The following is a 23,907-nucleotide window of genomic DNA, read 5'->3' as shown; positions in this document are numbered from 1 at the left end:
TCCATATTTTCCCTCATAGTTAAGTTAGAAACATATTTTTACCTGCCCCCTCCCCTCCTCCCCAGTATCTTTATCTAACTTCCCTTGGTACACCAGACCACTCTAGTTAAAATAAAAACGTAGAAATTAAAGACAAAAAACTTGTCTGGATAAGAAATGGCAAGCAACAAAACCCAGTAATTTGTCAATGATAATGCAGCATGTCAGACATGAAAGGCAATTCAGACTCATGGCAAACTTGCCACCCTCTTTGGGTCCCGAGAGTGCTAGGCACCAGCCATGCCTGCGCCTCAGAGCTCCCCCCTCACAAAGCACACACCTGCAGGCTTTCGCCATGGACAAACACCTGAGCAACAGGTTCACTTCGCAGGTAGATGTTTTCAATCTTCTCAGGCGCTATGTATTCTCCTTGTGCCAGTTTAAATATGTGCTTTTTCCTGTCGATAATCTTCAAGGTGCCATTCTGTTTATCAGAGGGGAGGGGGCTGTGAGTGGGTCCACGGCTGGTTTCCACCCAGTGCCAACCACACTCGGGACAGGGCATTTGATATACACTATCCTTTAATGCTAATAACATTCCGCAGGGCTCAGTTATTAATCCGTTTTACCAGGAGGCAAACTAAGGCTTGGAGAGATTAAGTAAACTTGCCCAAGGCCCATGAGCCAAGCAGAGAAACAGAGAAGGGACTCCGGAGCCCACGCTCACCCCACTTCACCTTCGTTAGCAAACGAGCAGTGTTGTGCTTGCCAGCTTCAATCTAAAGCTTCATTCAGTGTCATATCCGATTTGGGAGCGTACATATCTGCCTCTCCAAATGGGTCAAGTGTCTTGAGCGCAGAGACACAGACTCATCCTCCCACAGTGCTTTGTGGAATGAGGGCTCACTAAGTGTTTACCACACAAAGGCAGAAGTTCAGTTTCCTTTATCATTGTTTCAGGGCTGGGGTGGAAGCGGGGTGCTCCTGCTCCTTTGCGTCGGGTCAGTCAACTGCCCAACATATTAACTGTGGGGATGCTGGAAGCTCTGGAGCAGACTAGCCAAATGCCAGGAGGCTCCCCCTCTGATAACGCCACTCCCATCTCCGACTTTCAACCCATCCCCACCCTCGGGTCATTCTCACGCTTCTAAAAGTCATCTGTCAGAAAGTCTCTAGGGGTCTCTCAGTCCACATCAGTTCTCCTCCATTTTCAAGAGGAGCAGACTGAGGTCCAGAGAGATTCTGAGATGTGTTCATCAGAGCCAGAGCCAGAATTAGAGCTGCTACGCAATCCCTTTTGAAACTGGAAAGAGGGACTTAATTTATTTCTAAACAGCTTGGGTATTCTGAAATCTGAATTAAGTTGGGGGGGGTGCATTTTTCACATCAATAAAAATTTCAGAGTATTAAGCACCTTGAATCTGTAAGAATCGAACAATATACAGTAATAAAAATTACATTAGCCCTTTTAGTGCTTGCAATTAAACACACGAACAACTTAGGAAAAGCAGTGGTCGTCACCACAGCCAGGAAGACTGATCGAGCCTATGGGTGGGTTTCTTTTACAAGTCTCTCAGTCCTAAGATGGACTCTGCCGTTTCTCTACAGTAAACACTTCTGAGACTAAATTCAAAGGAGCAGGCCTAATCTGTGAAAGGCTTATCCTATTTTTAATGAGAGGACAAACCCAAGAGATATTTGTATTCACCAATTCTTGCCCATCATACATTCTTGGCAGTCTACCGCGATGTCCCCCAGACCTTGTTTAACTAAGGCCTTGAGAGCAAGGCACAGCCTTGAGAGGTAAAAAGCCACAGTCTCTCTGCATTTCAAATGGGAAGCAGCAACCAGAACTGATGTCAAACATCAAAACAAAACATATTTGCTACAGTTAAGTTGGAAATCCAATATGAGTATGCTAAGAGTAGAAAGCTGTCCTTGCAGGCAATGGAAGCGTCCACAGCATACCACTCGGCAAGGAAGCAAAAGTGAGGGTGCCACTGCCACACGGCTGCTGTCCGGCAAGTGGGATATGTTCTTCCCAACAGTAGAACAAAACTATGTGTGAACAGGGGAGGCGACCACTTACTGGTAACCATTTTCCAATGTCCCCCGTGTGTAACCAGCCATCTTTATCCAGAACTTCTGCTGTTTTTTCTGGATCTTTCAAGTAGCCTTGAAATACATTCGGCCCCTTCACACATATCTGAAGAAGAAAAGATTGGGGGTGGGAACTGGGTGAAGGCCGTCAAAAGGTACAAACTTCCAGTTATAAGATAAATAAGTACGAGGGATGTAACGTACAGCACAACGGCTGTAGGGAACGCTGCTCTGTGGTACATCTGAAAGCTGCTGAGAGAGGAGATGCTCAGCGTTCTCATCACAAGGTGCATCCTAGGGTTCCTAAGAGTTCTCACCACAAGGTAGAAGGCCATTTTTTCCTTTTTTTTTTTTGTATCCATAAGAGATGCTGGATACAAACCAAACTTACTGTGGCAATCATTTCACAACATACGTAAGTCAAATCCTTATGCTGTACACCTTAAACTTATACAGTGCCATGTGTTAATTATATCTCAATGAAACTAGGGGAATAAAAGACGACCTGTTAACTGCATTTCCTGGGGCTTCTCCAGAGAAAAGGGGGTGTGTGTGTCCCAATCTTTAGCTGGAAGCCCTGAATTCCTTGATCCAGAGGGAGCTGACAGAGTCCCAGTGGAACCTTGGTGGTACCTCCAACGCCCTCGCTTCCCTTTCTTAAGACCTCAGCTGCAGTCAAGTTGTAGGGCTAATGCTCATCACAGGTTCTGGCTCAAAGCTGCTAGAAAGCCCCTCGGGGGATGACATCACTCTGAAGTAATTAGGCTCTCCTTTTGCTAGCCAGTAGCTCACTAATAGGTATCCAGGGCAATCAGCAGACAGAGTTACGCCCCAGGACACAGGCCACTGGAGCCTTTGCACACTCTTGGGTCTAAGTCCTGATCACGTCTGGCAGAAGAAGGCAAGTGTTAGTGGTCCCCCTCCCGCACACCCCCTGAGAGTTAAACATATGTGTACCTTCCAGAAGAAGCCTGTCTGACTCTGGGATCACCAATATCCTCAAGCTCAATGGCTTTACATGACACTGTGCTGAGAAATGGCACTGTCCTTGCCATGGCAACTATTAGAGGAAATGACAACGAGGGTAAACGACTGATGGATTCCACTCACCTCGCCCTCACCCTTGGCAGCCAGGTAATTCATTTCTTCCACATCCACAAGTTTTACTAAATTGCAAGGCATTGGGGCACCAACATGGCCTGTATATGAAATAGAAGAATCATCATTCCTAAGGGGAGCACCAAGATCCTTAGGCCAAATTATTTTTCTAACAAACAAGCCTGCTCATCACAAGAACAGCTGGTGTAAACTACTGGTTTCTGTGATTATAGCCAGTCTCCTCCTGGTAAATTAATTTAGAGCACTTATTCCTAGAATAGACACAAACTATTTGAAGTCTCTGAGGGACCTTTCTCATGTTTGACGCTGTGAATTATTTTTCAAAGTATAAATAATTTGGCTGCTGGTTTTAAGGGTTTCTACAAATACCTAGAAGCAAGCTTTCTGAAACTTCTACCTGGCTCCTGTGATCTGATGACCCCTGCCTATGATTTGTCACCCCTCCCTCACATGGACTTCTTAACATCCCTATTCTCTACAAGGAGAAAGAACAAATGTGGCTCTGGCAAACCTTGATTATTCTCTCACACACCACTGGTTCTGATCAATATCGCCTTTGTTTCCTTAGTATGTATGTACATATTTTATACTTAAGTTTACGAAGACAGGACAGCGCTTCTTTTCACAGCTAACTTAACTCTCTTGCCAAAGGGTGTTAAGATTGGGTTCTTTTCCCAACACAAAAATAGCAGAGATTTAGATATGATTCAAGAACGTCGCAAATAATTCTTCCTATCTTTTCATAATTTTAGCTTAAAGAGATCACTATTCCAAATTCTCTAGCTGGTAAGGAACAGGAGTTAAAAGTTAAACAAACAGCATGAAAAACGTTCATAGACTGTTCATGCCAATGCCAGGATTGGCTACTAGATAGTGCCAGATAGTAGAATGTACGTGACCAGATACTGCTCATATTTATAATACACCAAATAAATCTGGGAATTTATTTATCACAGTGTGGAATGTACCAGCAGTGTGGAAGAGGGGAAAACACAGAAGTTCTGCAGTCAGACCTGGGTTGGAATCCTGGCCTCAAAGCATAACGCTGTGTAAATTCTTACACATTATTTACATGGTTTTTAACGAACAATCAACCCTTTCCTCTCAGAGGTAACAGGACTTATCTCACAGGGATGCTGCTGGGATAAATCGCACGTAACGTATATCATGAGCACCTAGCACAGAGCCTCATCTGCGACAGGTGCTCAATAATTGTTTTTGTGTTTGTCCTCCTCCATTTTTCCTTTTGGGAAAAAGGACTTGTGTTCATTTCCCTCTGTAGTCTCAACATCTAGCACAGGGCACGGTGTAACTTTAATTAAAATCTACCCGCAAATAATTAGGCCCCAGTCAATGACTGGAAAGCTCTGATAAAGCTCATAAAAGGCACCATCTCTCAGACGTCACCTTCTGGATCTAGGTAAGTCTCCACTGCCACCAGCGTTACGGTCAGAGCCTCTAAATGACATCCCACTCTGCCACAGGAGACATGTTGCATACAGTTCCCTGATCACAAGATTGTTTGCCCCGAGGCCTAATCATTTGAGACATAGCACTCATTTAGGTTGATTAATGAATCAATGATTTACCCAATTCCAATAATTCCAATCCAACAATAAGATTCCCATAAGGGATGTCCCTGCCAACCATACCTGCCGTCCAGTCTCCAGGTATAGTCAAGCAGCACCCGGCCGTGCACTCGGTCTGCCCATAGCCTTCGTAAAACTGGGTCACCAAGAGATGAAACATTATTAGAGGTGGGTCAGTCACACCTTTGCTGGAAGTGCATAGGTAACTAAGTTTCTCTAATTCCTGAATAATGGCCGACTGTGGTGAAATCTCTTTTCAAATTTCCCCTTGGGAAAATTCGTTCAATATGACAACAGGCTTTATTACAGCACCCAACATCTTCGCCCCCACACCAGACACCGCTGCCGTCCATTTCATCTCTACTTCCCTTCCTGCAGACAGGCAACGGAGAACATTAACGTGGCATGACGGGCACACAACCCGCCCAGGAAAGCACTCCCTCTCTCAGCTCACGGTTCTACCTGACACGTCCCATTTGTCACTCAGTCTCAGCTACCTCCCCCATCCCCTTTAACACAGGTCTGCTTATCACTCAGGACCCCTTGCCATTCCCATATCCTCACACCTGACTCTAAGGCACGTTTTGCGCCTTACCCTCGAGAAAATGACACAGTGCTGGGCACGAACACATATTCTCCTGCCTAGGGTCAAAGATACACATACTTCTTTCTTTCTCCAAGCAACCTAGGAGTAACATGATCTTCCAAACAAAAATAAGACACAGAAGCACAGTAAGAACGACATTTGGAAAGAAGATTCTAGGGCCTGATAAAGTCTGAGACGAACAGCTGCCGCGAAACCCACTCACCTGACAGCCAAGGGCTGCTCTCAGAAACGTCAGCACGGTAGCAGACACGGGCGCAGCTCCTGTGACCATCAGCCTGACTCTTCCTCCCAGGCTTGACTGACAAGGCGGAGAGAGGGGAGAGGATGAGAGTCAAACAGCTGGAAGTCAGCGGGCTCCTCAAAGACACCTGCTCGGAATCCTAACCCACCAGGTCCCTCTCTTCAGGCCGCACAGAGCTCATCAACGCCCGGGAACTCCCAGGCCTTCCTAAGAGGAACACCTGACGGGACCCTCTTTCCACTTGAAACTATACCATTTGCTCTCAACAGGTATGGAAACAAGCCAACACCTTGACTTGCAGGTATTTTAAAGGAATTAGAATAAGAGTGTGGTGGATTTGTGGCCACTACCACACTTTTGGCATTTTTTTTAGACATAATATTATTCCAAATACTTTATCACTCATGCCTAAAAAATTATCTCAAGGGTGACATACTTGTTCCAGAAAAGCGAAACAAAATGGAAAATTGGAAAGGCTATAACACACTGATTCCTTTCCTGCCCTAGATAGCTACAATGTTGTTCAAATTTGTCTTAGACACTGAGGGTCAGCTACTGGCTTTGTCCTTAATTTTTAGAAATGTGCCAGAATTAATTAAAATGTGTCATTCTCTCTCTCACTTTCATACCTGTCTTTAAAAAAGAGCCCTCACAGAAATTTTGAAACCCAAATTATTTACGTGACAAATAATAGGTGTGAGTCCGTTTGTTACCTGTATTTTGTGGAAGATTAGTTTATCCCACAGGCTGTTGTTTCTAATGATGCAACTGCGAAGTTCTGCCTCTTTCCTCTTGGAGGCAAAATCCAGCAGCCATCGCTTCAGTGTGGTGTTTGCCTGGCCAAAAATCTAATGAGTCAAGAAATAAGAAGATTCGAAATTACTAGGATGGTTAGAAGCAAAAAGTCAGAAAATAAGTGTTGGTGAAGATGTGGAGAAATCGGAACCCTCTTCCAGTGCTGGTGAGAATGTAATATGGTACAGCTTTAGAAAACAGACTGGGGCCAGCCCTGTGGCACCAGCTGTGAAGTTCACGTGCTCTGCTTCAGCAATCCAGGGTTTGCCAGTTTGGATCCCGGGCGTGGACATACACATCACTTATCAAGCCATGCTGTGGCTGGCATCCCACATATAAAGCAGAGGAAGATGGGCATGAATGTTAGCTCAGGGCCAGTCTTCCTCAGCAAAAAGAGAAGGATTGGCAGCAGATGTTAGCTCAGGGCCAATCTTCGCCCCGCCAAAAATAAAAAGAAAATAGAAAACACACTGGCAGTTTCTCAATCAGTTAAACACAGAGTTATCATATGACCCAGCAATTCCACTCGCAGGTACATACCCAAGAAAAATGAAAATACATGTCCACACAGAAACTCAAATATGAATGTTCATAGCAGCATTATTCATAATAGCCAAAAAGTGGAAACAACCCAAAAGCCCATTAAAGGATGAATGGATTAATAAGATGATTAAATCCACACAGTGGAATATTATTTGGTTATTAAAAAGAATGAAGTACTGATCGAGGTTACAACATGGATGAACCCTGAGAACACGTTACGTGAAAGAAGACAGTCACAAAAGACCACATATTGCAGGATTCCATGCAGAATAGGGAAATCTATAGATTCAGAACGTAGATAAGTTTTTGGCTTAGTGGCGGAGATGAGTGGCCGGGTGGAGGATGATAGCTGAAACGTAGCGACAGGGTTTCTTTTTGAGGTGACACAAATGTTCTAAAAGGGACTCTGGTGATGGTTGCAGAACTCTGCGAATGTACTAAAAACCTTTGAATTGTGCCCTTGAAATGGGTGAATTGTATGGTATATGAATTATATCTCAAGAAATCTGTTTTAAAAAGATTTTTTTGAAGAACCATTAAAACATGACAAGGTTCTCATAGATGACAGAAGCCCGGCCTTAAAATAAAGAGCATTAAAAGTGCCGTGTCCTAAGTGATTTTGGAGACTGCCCACGCCACACATGGATCTCGCCCTGGCTGTGCGGTCCACGCTGTAACTGCCCACCACAGGGGACTGGCCTCCTCTCAGTCCCCAGCTTGGCTTAGTCACTTCTCTCAAAGTGGCTAAGTAAGTAATATTCCACATGTGCATGGAGCTTTCTAATTTATAAAACCATTTGCTAGAATTAAAAAAAAATTTATAAAACCATTTCATAGTTACTATTTTCATGTGATACAATTAGCATCTTTATAAGATAGACAGCAGGGAGAGGAGGTAACAGTCTGTTGTATAGATGAGAAAACAGCAGCTCGGAGAGTTTAGTGTAAAAAATCAAATGACTGGCCACCTTACCCTTGCACGGTGCCTTCCAGTTTACAAAGTGTTGCACGTGTGTTTTCTCTTATAATCCTTACTGACAGCTCTGTGAGGGAAGTGCATTCTAGTCTTACAGATGAGTAAACTGCAGTTGTGTGACACTAAGAGGACTGTCCATGGTCACACAGAAGGCACCCGGCTGAGCCCGATTCAAACTCGAGTCTCAGACTCAGGGGCCAGCCCTCTGTCCCCGGCTCTGTGCTTGGAACTTACTCGGTCAAACATCCGGTTCAGAAGTCTTGGAACCACAGGAAAGACAGTGGGTTGAAGCGCCTTGAGGTCATCCATAAGCAGCCTGATATCTCCTTGGAAAAACCCTATTTTAGCTCCGTGACACAGCATCACACACTAGAGAGGTAAGCAGAGGGACCCAACGGTTTGTCATTGTAGCAGGGGTTACACAGCATACACACAGAGACACACAAGGCACAAGGTTTCAGTTTTAGCATTTTGGACTGGTTTCCAGAAATGTTAAAGTTCCTAAATGTAGGCAGCTTTTAAAACAATGTTCTTGCAATCTCCAGTCATTGCATGACAGGAAATGGGGTATTCTCTTGATCACCAGATAGGGGAGCTAGTGAGAACCCAGGGTGTGTTGTTTTGCACAATCATAGAGGTTCTGCTAGTTTAGCTTCAAGATAAATATCTGCTGACTGAATGATATAGTATTATATAATCCAAATCTTTTCAATCTTCCAGAAACTTTAGGTCTAATTTATTCTTAAAACAAAAACTTAGCTATTTGCCTATAGTCCAAATGTATCAAAGTCTCATTTTCTTTTATTTGAATCTAACTAAAAATTTCTGAAAAGCCACTGAATATGTTGCAGTTGAGACACGAGGACATCTAACACCAGAGTGGCTTGCCATTCAGCTACAATCTACTGCATGAATTTTTTCCCGTCTGATGCAAATTGCACTGGCAAGCCATATGCACTTGACGCAGTCTGCCTATTTTAAATTTTAAAAAGAAAGAGAGATTCAAAAGATGATGCCATGGAGGTACAAATGACCTCAGGCTTGAAAGCAGAAACCACAAGAAAGATACATTGTGGTTCATTATTTAAAAATTAACATTCAAGGGGGCCTGCCAGGTAGCACAGCAGTTAAGTTCGCATGTTCCGCTTCGGCGGCCCAGGGTTCGCCAGTTTGGATCCCAGGCACAGACCTACACACCGCTCATCGAGCCATGCTGTGGCAGGCGTCCCACATATAAAGTAGAGGAAGATGGGCACGGATGTTAGCTCAAGGCCAGTCTTCCTCAGCAAAAAGAGGAGGATTGGTGGCAGATGTTAGCTCAGGGCTAATCTTCCTCAAAAAGAAAAAAAAATTAATGTTCAAGAGGTTTTTGCTTCTTCAGTGTGGCTTGCCTCCCAGGCATACTTCTACAACTACAGTTAGGAACATACAGTCCATCATCAACTCACTTGAGATCACTTTACAAACTCACAAGATCTCCTAAGGTGTGCAAGCAACAGAAGTAATAGATGGAGGATGGGATTCAATGATCCTTAATCGTTTAGAGGTAAGTAAATCCTTTAGGGAGGTAGCCGATCAAAGGGTCTGCTCTCTACCAGTCACCTCTCTGTCACTAACACCTAGCACAGTGCCTAGTGCATGGCTGGTGCTCAACAAATATTTGTTAAATGAATGAATGGTGCCCACTGTTTTTCCTATAAGGATACAATCCAAAATTGTCCAAGATGGAAAAAAGACAGTTCTTGGCTAGTTTTTAAATTAGTCACACAGTTGTGTACAGGGAGACCAGGCAAAGGTCCGCAAAAGGTCATCCTGCTTTTCCAAGGGTACTCAGAAGATTGATAACAAGATGAGTCTTAAGTCAACTTGTGCATTGTGAACAAGCACAGCAAAAAGCAGAGGCTTCCCACAGCGGAAGCCTCGCGAGGCTTTATAATGATGTTCATAAAAATCCTACTTTTACAGTTACTCTTTCTGGAACTATATTCATACTCATATCCTTCAAAAGTTTGAGCTTCTAATTTTAAAACGAATGATTCAAGTTCAAGGATCCGGACGCAGAAAAAAAATTTATACTCTTTTAAAAATTTAGCATCCATTCCTAAAATAGGGCTGAGCAAAGAATTATCTATGGGGACGACAGTCTACACAGCAAACTTACCAGCATGAGCTGCTCATACATGTGTGCAAGTGGTAAAAACGAAATGTGTGTGTCATTGGCAGTCAAGGCAAGTACTTTCTGTAAAACACAACATCTTAGCAGAACGCAAACAAGCAAGAAAAATAAAACTCAATGCCTACCTCCACGACTCTCTCAAACATATGGGCAAGAGGCAAGAAAGATATCAAAGTATCATCTGGGCAAGGCCTGAACGCAGTCTGTAAGCAAAGACACCGGCAGGGCAGAAAAGCAGTAAGACTTTCAGTAATTTTCCATTGTATTTCAGAGCACGTAATACCTCAACACAAAGGAGAAACTGCTTTTGCTTATGACCTGCAATTATTTCTCACCACGGAATGAAATGAACGAGAAGCCATACTTTAATAATTCAAATAGAGTGCAAGTCATTTCGAATGACAAAATAAATCCATTCGGGACTTCAGTCAAAATAATAAAACTTTGCCCAAATTAGGATGTTAAGGGATCACGTGCTCTCATAGTTTAGTGCTTCAAAGTTATAGTACCCCACTCCCCAGCAAGCTCTATTTCATCTTAAAGTAAGAAATGTAAGACCCATTCCAACATAAGATAGCATACTATGTTATAAAAGGAAAGTTAGAGAAAAGACGAGAGAAACTGGATTTCCAAGCTCCTTCTATTTATAGTATAAATACATCTTGAGTATTTTAGTTTGATCAACATCTTTACCTTAAAGCTCTACTTTACCCCATGAAAAATACCCCAATTTGTTTAACACAAGCTGTAATCTGGCACCAGGGGATTTGCTCTCTGATAAAATGCTGATCAGAATAGGTGTGCATCTAGACTAAGTCTGGACATCTGGTTTCCATTTCATGGCTACATATGGGCTTACGGAGGGCCAGGCACAGTGAGGGTTTGCCTAGAATGCTCATGTTATTAACTTGAAGAACTCTGGCCCCAACCAGGGCTGCTGACAGCAGCTGCTGCCACACCAACACAGAAATGAAAGTGCCGTCAAGCTGCCTAGGGGGGCCGTGCACCCACTTCTGAGCCATGCCCTTCCCTTCCCCAAAGCTGGACCATCCTTCCTAACACTGTGACAACAAGTGAAAGCATCTGTCCTGAGCAAACACAGATGCCCCGGCAGCACATGAGGTGGCCTGATCATGCCATAATCTCAGATGAATCTTATTCAAGCATGACCTGCATCCCAACCAGTACTTCTCAGTAGGAAACTGTTACGCCACGAGAAATCAGACTCAAGAAGAGCCATACTGTTCAATTTTCTGATTTAGTACTAAAAATAATGTGCAGTAGCATGATTAAAAGTTTTACAAAGTTGCAAACGTCCCTGATAATTAATTTTCAACAAAGTTTTGTCTCGTTTGCCTCGATGAGCTGCTAACGCATTTTAAGTTTTCTGTGAAGGCCAATCAGGAAATTAAAATTTCGCTTTGGTACTAAATGCTGAATTCTGTTTAGAAAGCATATACCAAATAGGTCTTTGGGACTAAGAAAGGGTGAATACAAGTAAAAGTGAGATGGAGCTTCTGCAGCCACCAAAGATGCCCAGTTCCAAAAACCACTAAGCACAGGCTCCTGTTACCAAAATTAAGGCTTGGAGAACTCCTCCAGAGACTGCAAAAGCAAATTGCGTAAAAACATGCAAAGGGTATGAGGGAAAGGCATTCTATTATTCAATAAGTACCTTTTTAAAGGGCAAGTTTGAAAAACACCCTTGGTATTATGGACTGAATTAAGGCCCTCTCACTCGAAATTCATATGCTGAAGCCGGAACCCATTGTGACTCTATTTGAAGATAGGGCCTTTGGGGAGGTAATCAAAATTAAATGATGTCATAGGGGTGGGGCCCTGATCCTACAGGGCTGGTGTCCCTGTAAGAAGAGGAGGAGACACCAGAAACCTCTCTCTCATTCTCCATGTGCATACAGAGGGAAGGTCATGAGAGGCCTGGTGAGAAGGCAGCTGTCTACAAGCCAGGAAGAGAGCCCTCACCAGAAAGCAAATTTGCCAGCCCCTTCATCATGGACTTCTAGCCTCCAGAACTGTGAGAAAATAAATGTCTTTTGCTTACGCCTCTCAGTCTGTGCTATTTTGTTATGGTGGCCTGAGCAGACCAGGACACTTGGATAGCAAACTTTAAGATTACAGGAGATCAACACAAGTTCAAGGTTTTAATCCTCATAAAATGGAAGTCAAATCAACCATAACGAATAACAACAATTCAAAAACCTTCAGCAACATTTAACATTTTGTTGTTAACTTAAAGAAATTATTTTCCCCACACTGGAACAGTACATAAAAGCACAAGAGAGTCATTTCTCCTCTGTTCTTTTCTGGAAAGATCTATAGGGCAGAATTCAAATAAAGTTTTACTATCTAAAAGTTATAGTAAATTCTATCTGTCAATTCACCTTAATGATCACAGGCAAGAGCAATTAGGTCCACAATGGAAACCATTCAAGAGAAGGTGATCTTAGGCCACAGAAAAGTTCAGACCTTATCTATATTTCAGAGTGTTTCAAATACAGCACGGACATAACACAGTGTTGCTGCCTTTAGTGCTTTCTTTCTTGAGGCCTAATGCCAATCAATGAATATGAAGAAAATGACGATATCCCCAAAGTTTACCTCTGTCATTTTCACAAAAGCTGAACAGTCGCTCACTATATTTCGATGAGTAATCATTGCTCCTTTGGGGTTGCCTGAGGGACACACACGAGCAGAACAAAGTTAGAGGACAGCAGCTCCATCCAAGAATAAGAGAAATTAAGGAAACCCAGAAACCCTGTATAATTAAAGCCTCAACTGCCTCGATTGTTAGGTACACACACAAAAGCCAAAAGTTGACTACAGTAAATTCTGAGCAACCTACAATCCTTTAAATGAAACGAATTCTCTTAATCTGTATTAACATGGGCAAGTTTTAGAGTGTGTGGCAATAAGAGAAGGAAAGCCAGGAATTTTATTTCTGGAAACCACTGATACAGTTTGCCCCGGGAAGATGGGTGGATCAACTGTCACCCTGAATAAATGTTTGAGGAAATACATGCCACTCGCAGATTCGGAGAACGTCTTGCAGAGCGACAAGGGGACAGCCCCTGAACCACTCCTGTCTCTTCTGCCTTCTGTCCCTCCATCAAGTAAGTCATCACACAAAGACACTACTTAGAAGCAATTTCCATTTCAAAACTTACCTGTGGTTCCACTCGTGAAACAGATTACGGCAAGATCTTCAGGGGCTGGAGGCTACAGCACATAAAAAAGGAAAAGAAAAATCTGGTATAAATCAGAATAGAAAACAAAACTACAAGCCATAAGACATCACCCAAGATATCTACTTGCTTCTGAAATGGCTAGATATTGGAAACTAGCCAGAGGGCTCTGGCCGGGTCTGACACAGCGTGCTTACCTTGGGCTTCTGTCTGTTCGCTCTTCCCAAGTCCTTAATTAGAAGAGGAAAAAAATCTCAAATGAGAACATTTTCTAAATGTAAAGAGTAAGGTCACGTTAAGTCACTTCAAGCTGACTTTACTGTGGAATTCACTCACAGCTCAAAGACAGCATAAATTTAAAATTAAATAAACTACGGCAATTTTAATGAACCTGAACCGAAATATTTATCCATTGTTCTAAGAAGCCACTTTCCAGTTGTCTTCTCTCATATAAAATTATATAAATGGTAATAGAATTGGCCTTTGAAATAAGATTTATTCAAAAGACAGGAATCAACGTCTTTTACGTTATACTTCTCGTCCTCACTCCCACTTGCTATTCTGGCCTTGAACAAAGCCTAACTCTTAACCACAGTCAGAGACCTGCAGATGCTCTGCATCCTCCAAAAAGAGAGTTCAGCATGGCCCGGGATCACTCAGTCCTGCATAACTGACATCTTCAATCTAAAGAGAAAAATCAATGTCTGCCAAATTGAAATGCTAGCGATTTTGGAGAGGCTCCAACATGTGTACTCCCCAAATGGAGCAGAGAAAGGGTTTGAGAACCTCCAATATAAAACAGGCCAGGACAGAGGATCTAAGGCCACTCTTGAATTGACACAAAGGTTAAGAACGACAGATTCACTTCTGAGGTGCTGCATTTCCCAAAGGCTGGCTCCCAGTTACCACCAAGGATTCATTTTGATATTGTTCACTTTACTGCATGAAGGCAGTCTCAGTGGCCACTTTAATATCTCTTTTTTTTTTTGGTGAGGAAGATTGGCCTTGAGCTAACATCTGTTGCAAATCTTCCTCTTTTTGCTTGAGGAAGACTGTCCCAGAGCTAACATGGGTGCCCATCTTCCTCTATTTTGTGCGTGGGATGCTGCCACAGCATGGCTTGATAAGCAGTGTGTAGGTCAGCACCTGGGATCCAAACCCGCGAACCCCAGGCCACCAAAGCAGAGCGCATGTACAAAACCACTACGCCACAGGGCAGGCCCCTCTATTAATTTTTTTAATAAACTATTTCTATTCTTTTCCTATTAAAATGGAACAGCTTGAGTGAGCACATGCAGTGAGTAGGCCTACAATTAAACAGAAATTAGATGGGTGTGGTCACAGCTCAGTGAGTTTCTGCCCAGCATAAACTTTTAAACAGTTTTGGGGCCGGCTCCGTGGCCAAGAGGTTAAGTTCGCGCACTCTGCTGCGGTGGCCCAGGGTTCGGATCCTGGGCGTGGACACGGCACTGCTCATCAGGCCACGTTGAGGAAGCATCCCATATCCCACAACTAGAAGGACCTGCAACTAAGATATACAACTGTGTACAGGGGGGGTTTGGGGAAATAAAGCAGAAAAAAAAAAAAAAGATTGGCATCAGTTGTTAGCCCAGGTGCCAATCTTTTTAAAAAAAAAATAAAATAAAAAAAATAAAGTTTTTTATCTTAATCACATTTTAAATTTTATATATATATATATATATATATATATATATATATATATATATATATATATAAAACAGACCACTGATTAAAAACAGGTACACTGACATCACATTAAAGTTAGCCAAGAGCTAAAGCAACAATAATTCTATCTTTTTCTTTTTTTCAAAATAATCTTTATCAGGTCCAAATTTCCACTTATCTTTTCAAAATTCTTACGTAACTTCTTGGGATCTCTAATTCTTCAAAAATTGAGGTTGCATAAAATAAAGCAATAGTGTATGCAATTTGGCTTTTAATTTATTGAGAACAAACATGATCCAAACGAGTGCACTATTTGCCGAGAAAGTTTTACAGCATGAAACCTGAAATCATCGTCTGGAAAACAGCACAGGAAGCATAAAAATAAACAAGTTGTCATCTTTAGGCTCCAAATGCCAACAAAAGAAGAACTATAAACAGAAAAAAAACTGAATTCTAGTTAATTATTATCATGATGAAGTATTTAGGGGTGATAAAATTTACAAACTACTGAAAATGCATTAAAAAGAGATAGATTGATGGTGGATTAATATGTGATAAAGTAAATATATTAAAATGTTAATTATAGACTCGGTGGGTATATCACGGTCTACTGTGAAATTCTTTCAACTTGTTTGCATGTTTGAAAATTTTCATAATAAATATTGAAAAAAGCGCAAAAATTCCAAATGCCAATGTTCCTAATGTTCCTCCTAGAAAAATACACATTAATCAAAACTTGATCACATGATCAACCATAAGGCTAATTTAAAATCCATTTCTTGGGGCTGGCCTAGTGGCATAGTAGTTAAGTTCACACATTCTGCTTTGAAAGCCTGGGGTTCGTGGGTTCAGATCCCAGGTGCAGACCTACACACCGCTCATCAAGCCACACTGTGGCGGCATCCCACATACAAAATAGAAGAAGACTGGCACAGATGTTAGCTCAGGGCCACTCTTCCTTACCAAAAAAACATAAAATAAAATTAAATTAAATTAAATTAATTTCTTCAAAACTTAATCTTTTGCTCATAAGATTTTTTAAACCAAACATGAAACATATTAAACAGGTAAGTATAAAACAATGTCTTCTATAAATAAAGATTTTAATATAAACTTTATATTACAATCTTCAGTCACTCTACTCATCTAAATTTTTTAATCTTAAAATTACTTTTTTTATCATATAGCAGTCAAAAAAGACCAAAAACTTCCTCTGTGTGTGTCTGTGTGACGGGCAGGTAAGGAGAAGGAAGAAAAATGGAGGAAAAAGAGATTACATTATCGTGAAAGGGAATTACAAGCAAAAAAAACAAATGTGGGGAAAGGTTAGGTTTTAAAAAGCTAGATAAAAACCCAATTTAATGCAACAGCACACCCATTAGCTTTTACGGACTCATGTTCTATGCTGCCACGTGTGTGCGTGTGTGTGCATGCACATGTGTGCCTATAAGGCAGAGGCTCTATAAGGACAAATGACAGTTTCCTTATGAGTACTAAGTTCCCCAGGAAAAGTTTTATAGATCCTTACTTGTAGCCTCAAATTCTTTGCAGAAGGAGAACTATAAATAAATCTTAAAAGTTTATTTATAACAGTTCCAGGAAAATACTTATAACATTTTCAGAAAGAGAATGACTTACTCTATTTAGCTTATTACTTCCTATTACTATGATGTGTACACAAAAAGAGGCTCCTCTTGCCAGCTTCTTTGGATGGAAATCTTTTTTTTTAAGGTTGGTCCTGAGCTAACATCTGTTGCCAATCTTTTTTCTTTTTTTTTCTTCTTCTTCACTCCAAAGTCCCCCAGTACATGGTTGTATATTCCGGTTGTAAGTCCTAGTTCTGCTATGTGGGATGCAGCCCCAGTATGGCTTGATGAGCTGTGCTAGGTCCACACCCAAGATCAGAACTGGAGAAACCCTAGGCCTCCGAAGCAGAGTATGCCAAATTAACCTCTCGGCCAAGGGGCTGGCCCCTGGATGGAATTCTAATCAACGTCCAACTGAGGGACTCAGCTTTTTACATGATCCGATGTCACACGACCCATTTAAATACGGACCACACTCATCTTCCCAGAACAGTTACCTTCAAAGTTGTGATTAATGTGAATCTTAAGAGATTTAATATGCAAATAAACCAAATCAAACATCTATGCTGGAAATTTACCAGGACTCTACAAAAGCAACCTGGGAAAAAGAATAATGAGGCTGATTTCTCTATCTGGCTCCATTTTAGAGACAAATCACTACGCAGAAGCCATCAAAGCCTAAAGATGACATACAAACTTCAATCTCCACCCGAATCTGAAATTCACATTGCTGGCATTTATTGGCATGGCTTGTCAGTACTCTAGAATAAATACGTGCGTGCTGCCACTCACGCTGCGAGAGTACTTCCCATACGAGGTGATGGATTGACAGTGGGCATACTTCTTTCCAGTCATGAGACAGGAATTTCTGCTCTGCACCTTTTACAGGTTGCTGAGACTACGGGCCAGAGTTGGGACTCACGGGTGCTCTGGATACCACATTTGAGCCAAAACGACCTCAGGGAAACCCTCCAAAGAAGTGGGCAGGGTAGAATGACTCACCTCCATTGCCTTGAAGCTGAGGATCTCCACCCCACACTTCTTGCCTCGTTCCAACAGATCAACGTCAAAGGAGTCCATGAGAACTATGATTTTAAGGCCTGGTGTTAACTTATTTTCGACGCCTTCTAATAAGAGGTTGGCCTTGTCTGGCTTGTCAACAAAAACCAGAGAGAGTTCAGCTGGAAATAAAGAGACACAATGAGGAAGAAGCTCCAGGATTTTAAAAGCTTGAGTGTATAAGATCCGACACCAGGTTATTTTAAGGACTACATTCTTTGAATGGAAAGGTAGATGTGCATTTAAATATAAAATCCCTATCAAATCAAACAGAAGCAAATGGAAAGTCACCGGATCTAACCAATAACTAGGCCAACAGCCACCCAAAGGCTGTAGACGTACCTTTGTTGACTATGTAGGTGATTGCTTCGGTTCCCAGGGTATCATAGAGGGGGACAACCACCAATGAATATGCAAAGCATCCTTGTTCAATGATGACCCACTAAACAAAGAGAAAAGTCGGGGGAGAGAACGAGGTGTCATCATAGAACCACTCCAAGGAGAACAATACTCTAGATTCAAAGTGGAAACACTGGATGCAGCAAAATTAACACATGTGTATCTACTGCTATGTGCCCGGCACCATGAGGGACTCCCATGAGGGGAACGCTTGTGCCATTCTCAAATGGAAAGTGCAATTTGCCTGAAGAATTGAGGCAAATATGTGAAAAGAGAATTAACAATATAAGAGAGTGACTGACTCAGAGATGACCGAGCCCACAACGGACCACCTTCGTGGGGGAGGAAACTGAGCTTGCCCTTTGCAGGAGCAGCAGATTTTGGACAGATGGAAGAGAAAGACAAGGAGACGCCAATAGCAGGGACTATCCAATTGAAAGCAGGAAGGGGGTCAGGGAGCCATGTGGCTGATGTGGATGTTCCAGCAGGGAATGGCAAGGCTGGAGAGGTGGGCTGGAGCAAGCCCCTGGCTAGAGGAGCCTAGCTCTATTCTGCAGGCAATGCACAGCCACTGAGGACTTCTTGGTGTGTGGTCTGAGGAAGCTCGACCTGGTGGCAGTGTGCAATACTGCCCGGGAGTAGGAGAAGGAGAGAGACACTTGCCTAACAGGAAAATTGTTCTGGGAAAATCTCCCCAGAAAAATGATAAAGGAAAGAAGTGATAGTGTAACTGGTTTAGAGGTCATCTTGTTTCTAAACTCATCAGCCACATAGTGACTCCTTTGCCTACAGGGCAAATGGGGCTGGGCTCAGCAGCGCCCATCACCTCCAGCTGCAGCTGGCAAGCCTTCTGCAGAACCCCCACAGACACAGATAAAGGCACAGCTGCCATGGGAAGGGAGCACAGTCCACCCACATTCACTTCACCTGGAACAATCCTCCTTTTTTTTTTCCTGGAACCAATTTCAAACTAGAATGCAGAGGTCAGGTCCAAGCTCCTTATTAGGGTACATGGGGCACATGTGGTCTCTCTTCCCTGCCCCTCGTCCTGCCACTCCAAGCTCTACCACAGTAAAATGCTTCATTCCCCAACACAAACATGTTGCCCGATGCAAACATGAGGTTGTTCCTGACATTCCCTTGGCTTCCCCACCCTCATGTCCTCCAAGACTCCACTCAGATGCCACCTCCAGGAAGTCCTCCTTGACTGAGATCCCACAATCCTTCTGCCCTGTCTCCACACCTACCCCGTTACAGAGAATGTATCAGCTTATGGGCCTGTCTTCTCTAACGTGGTACCTCACAAAGGAGATTCAAGTCACTGTCGTGCTTTGGTGTCTCATGGTGCCTGGCATACCGTAGGCACTCAATAAACATTTACTGAACTAACTGATAAATATAGGAGGGTGCCTACTCCGTGAAGTAAGGAATATGCATCCTAGTTAAAGATTCCTTATAAAAATCCTGCTAAAACAACACATTCAAACACATTTTGAATGTGTTCATTTGAGTGGGTTTCACTTAAAATGAAAGAAACTCAATTTCATGAGCCTAGTCATGGTCCACCGGTGGAAAATGCTGTTTTTCCCTTAACAGTCCATAAAACGCTAAGAAACCATGCTAATTTGTAAAACAGTCAGTAGCACAGGGATCAAACCAACATGACTTTTGGACACCAGTAGATCTAAGAACCAGTTCTTCAAGCCTGGTGCTTGAAATTTCCCAAGACAGCTACGCCATCAGTTTGTTCACTAACATTGTAAGCAATACTCCAAAAGAGCTTCTCATGTAAATTCACTTTAATTCAATGGTTTGTAGAAGCCACATGCATGAGCCTAGACAGCCAAGCAGCAGACTGCGTGTCTAAAATAAGGCTGGCTCTCAGTGAGGCACTTTCCTTGTCGCCCATGGTATTTTAAACTTGGTAACCCGAGCAGAGGAAAAGCTCAAACTTTTCAGAAAGAAAAGATGAGAGTTTGCTACCGACAGCAATGCATCCAAGTTTCTCTATAATTGATTAATGCTATGTTTCTAATCACAGAAGTAGTCCTTAAAGCGAGAAGACTTCTTTATTAGTCATTTGTTCTAATAACTCCTTTGTTAGTTTTTGGCTGGGGACCTGATCTTAAAAAAACAAAAACCAATAATCAGAAAAAAAAAGTGATTTTTTTTTTTTCTACCTAAAGGCTAAGGAGGCTCTGGTTTGGGGTTTCACGTGTGTCACTTTCTAAGGTGTAACACAAAGTCATATTCTCAGTAGATATCAGATCACAGATCTGGTCTCCAGCAGCAGGAGGGGTGAACTCTGACCAGCTCTTAGAGCTGAGAACTCTCAAAACCACGTACGGTCGGGGCCCAGTGGTTAGTACCTCCGGTCTGTTCTGGGCAAAGATGCCAACGAACGTCTCTGGGCCAGCCTTGAAGCCCTTCTGGATCAGCGCCGACCCCACAGACTCTGACATTTCGGCAACCTGCAATGGGGAAGAAAGAACCAGGAAGAGCATCAGGCCCAAGTCAAGGAACAAAGCTTGCTGGGCGACGGCCGAGTCCAGCATCTCAGCCAGCAGGCAGCACCGCACAGAGAAGGAGAGCGGGAGCAAACAGGTGCTCCTGGAGTGCCATGTTTTCGTAAAATACAAGGATTTCCTCATCAGAATTCACTTTTAAGAGAACTGATCAATACGGTCCTTCGGAAATGCAAGTGAATCTCATCTCAAAAGTGGCAGGTCATAGATGATTGTATGTCAGGGTTTCCCACACATTCCTATTTTATACTTTAGTTTTATAAAATCTTACAAAATTATAAAAGCAATACAAGGACATAGTGGGTTTTTTTTTTTTTTTTGTATTTATAAAGAGTAGCAGAGCAGCCAAAACTTGTCATTTGGTATAAACACAGAAATAGCAAGTTTGGGGAGACGTTTAAAAAAATAAGCACCAGCTCTTATCATTAGGCTCTACAATTCGAATCTTAAGAATTTACTCTTAGGAAATAATTCAACCTTAGAAGGAGGTTTTAAAAAACTTAACGTACAAAGGCATATATTTCAAAATTATCTAAAATCATAAAATGCTAGGGGAAAAAAGACCAACGACTGGGGGGGGTTCAATATACAGTGGTAAATCTCTGAGAAATGCTATATAGCTAGTAAACATTACAGTTATGAAAACCCTATCAAACTTAGAATATCTGTGACAATTTTAAGTAAAATAAATAAGGACAAAAATGCGTACCATTATTACAACTAAGCAAAAGTAAGTAGATTCAGAAAAATTAGGCAGGACTATAAACCTGTCCCCATTCTCTCCCCATTCCTACCTCAAATTAACTAAAAAAAATTTTTTTGAATCTTAAAATTTGGCATTCTTTTCTTCATTTTCAGTTGGTGGATCCTCAAGAGCACTTTTAATTCACACCCACGCCCTCAGGAAATGAAGCCACACCAATTCCTGCTCCAGAACCCTTTTGGTTGTGGCACATAGTGCCATCCCTTGCTGTGCCTATGGGAAGAAGAGCTGACACTGGTGAGGCAAGAGCAAGAAAAACATGAATATGCTGATTACTTTCATACCCCCTGTACTGTTTCACAATTCTTGCTTGCATTTAAGGGATGAGAACCTGGGAAATGCCTGCAGCACTCACTAGGATAATAGATACGCATTTATCTCTAGAAAGAAGATCTCTATCTTTCTTCAAAACACCTCAAAGGGGTTGCTAGCCCCTAAAGGTCAGAAGCATTGAGCCAGTGGAAAAAAAAAAATGATTTAAATGTACAAGTCCACGGTGGGCTCCAGTCAAGTCCAGTTTCGTATCTTCACCAGCCTCTGACTAAAAGGTACAATATACAGATTAACACCTTCAGAAAACCCAAGGATTTTCAATCTGCCTTGAAAACTCCAATCTGCAAGGGCTGCATCTTCTCTCTTCCGGTGAACATACAACAGAATAACAGAGGAATATATTACTGTGAGAAGTAATCCAGAAAGCACTTGAGGATTCTTCAAGGCCTGAAGACCATCGTGCAATCTTAAATGGCCAACACACATCAACAGTTTGTGCCCCACTTGTGACAATGAGAGATCTTGAGAACGACTATTTGGACGGGACACTAGTGTTTGGCTCTGGTAAGGCAAAATAAAAACAGTGAAAATCTCTCTGGTCACCTGGGTTACAGCCCTTTGCTCCTTCTACAATACAAGCAAGGTATGCTAAGCTCTGAGAAAGAGAGAGAGGGATATACCCAAGCAAAGCCTTCTGCACGTCATTGATCTTCAGATGAGGGAAGGGAAGAAAACATCGGTTTCAAGCTAGGGAGTACCAGTGAGCATTGTTCCCAAGCTGGCTCCGTGGCTCCTCACGACAACTTCCCCCACATACACACCCAGAACACACCAACTGCTGAGAGTACCCTTCACACGAAACACAGGAGGAGGAAGTTCCTTTGTATTCATGAACACCACCAGGACTACCTGTCCCAGGGCAGGAGCTGTTTCCTGGACAGCTGCGCTGGGAACAGAAGGCAGCCAAGCTGACACTTCCAGCTGCTCCTGAATGTCCTGGGTACTACTGAGACTGAGGAGAGCAGGGGCACCCAGCTTTGTTGTAATCATCATAAAAATAAAAAGCAATGTCTTCCTGCTCTGCTATCTGCCATTCCCAAATTACTATTTCAACTGTTGTAGCCGTGGACCAATTGGGACTGCAGAGTGACCAGAGAAGAAACACCCACACCCCAGCTTCCATTGTGTTTATACAGAACACAGGTGTCATCTCTGAACATCTGTGCTCCTCTCCGTGGCTGCCCTGGGGGGTTAAATGTCACACCAGTCCCATGTTGGTCAGGATCAGTGTGATGCAATGAAGAGCACTCCAATAGATGGCAGGGACCTCACTTCTGGTCCTGGTTCTGCCACTAACCAGCTGTGACCTTGAGTGAGTCCCATCCCTTCCTGGGGCATGTTTTCCTCATCTATAAAATGAGAGGGTTACACTAGACTGGGGCTTCTAAACTTTTCTAGTACCCCTTAAGGCAGAGAGAAGTAACCCTATCCCCGCATGGTGTCCAGGAGAAGAGTCACCCACTTGAAGCACATTTCTAGAATTTTATCTTAAAAATTATACTATACTCCACAATGCATTACATCAGCTCCAAAGGAAAGTGCTTTGAACCACCAGGTAAATGATTTAACTAGTTGTTCCCAAATCTTTGTGTAAAATTTCTCCATTTGGATGCTGTATGCTTATCGTGAAGCTCTGAGCTGGTCCAACACATACACTTGGTAGAAATCTTCCTGCCCTAACATCCAATGGCTGCAAAAACGGACATATTTAAGCACTACAGCTTGCAAGAGGAGTTCACAGAGACAGAAAGCTCACCTGTTTGTATGAAAGCCACTCATAGGGTTGGTTCGGCTTCCGAGAGCCCAAACAATGGCCATTATCTAAAAAAAGAGAGAAAACATGAAAAAACAAACGATGGGCTCAACATGCATCAATATTATAATTTTCATCCCATCTCCTTCTACAAAGCATCAGCTAGACTCCAGAGGTCGTCAGGTTAGAAACAGTGAGTTCAGAGTGGAAATCAGTTTTCTTCCTGGGGTTCGGTCTGATTTTTTGTTTACTTATTTCTATTTTGTTTCTTAAATGGGGCAGGAAAGGAGGAAAATGAGAGGAGATAAAGCAAATACAATTTTTAAGGATGCTCAATTTGCCAATTCTTCTTCAATACCCTATTGGTTTAGAAAGAAGTCATAACCCTGAGTGGTAGAGAGATCCTAGCATAGGTTTTCAGAAGAGGTATCCTTCAAAATTTCGAAAAAAGCTTAAAGCATCCTAACTCAGAATG

General features: G+C 42.5%; 1 protein-coding gene across 15 annotated transcripts in view; it reads right to left on the bottom strand.

Annotated features, from left to right (window-relative positions):
* Nucleotides 1–23,907, bottom strand: part of ACSL1 (acyl-CoA synthetase long chain family member 1) — a 64,971-nt gene that overhangs the window by 3,305 nt on the left and 37,759 nt on the right. For 6 of the 15 annotated variants that reach the window (XM_070598157.1, XM_070598159.1, XM_070598158.1 and 3 more), the window contains exons 4-18: nt 23,436–23,500; nt 20,428–20,529; nt 18,002–18,101; nt 17,603–17,781; nt 13,526–13,558; nt 13,311–13,362; nt 12,745–12,818; nt 10,251–10,328; nt 8,184–8,318; nt 6,349–6,483; nt 5,597–5,692; nt 4,851–4,923; nt 3,190–3,278; nt 2,069–2,185; nt 320–463 (exon numbers count right to left, since the gene is read on the bottom strand). In XM_070598157.1, the coding sequence (XP_070454258.1) occupies nt 320–463; nt 2,069–2,185; nt 3,190–3,278; nt 4,851–4,923; nt 5,597–5,692; nt 6,349–6,483; nt 8,184–8,318; nt 10,251–10,328; nt 12,745–12,818; nt 13,311–13,362; nt 13,526–13,558; nt 17,603–17,781; nt 18,002–18,101; nt 20,428–20,529; nt 23,436–23,500 (1,472 nt within the window). Of the gene's footprint in view, nt 1–319; nt 464–2,068; nt 2,186–3,189; nt 3,279–4,850; nt 4,924–5,596; nt 5,693–6,348; nt 6,484–8,183; nt 8,319–10,110; nt 10,189–10,250; nt 10,329–12,744; nt 12,819–13,310; nt 13,363–13,525; nt 13,559–17,602; nt 17,782–18,001; nt 18,102–20,427; nt 20,530–23,435; nt 23,501–23,907 lie in introns of all 15 variants that reach the window. The other 9 variants (XM_070598169.1, XM_070598168.1, XM_070598166.1 and 6 more) reach the window with 2 other exon arrangements.

This window comes from Equus przewalskii, chromosome 28, assembly GCF_037783145.1.
Source record: "Equus przewalskii isolate Varuska chromosome 28, EquPr2, whole genome shotgun sequence".
Classification (NCBI taxonomy): Eukaryota; Metazoa; Chordata; class Mammalia; order Perissodactyla; family Equidae; genus Equus; species Equus przewalskii.
This window is presented reverse-complemented; position numbering and strand designations above follow the sequence as displayed.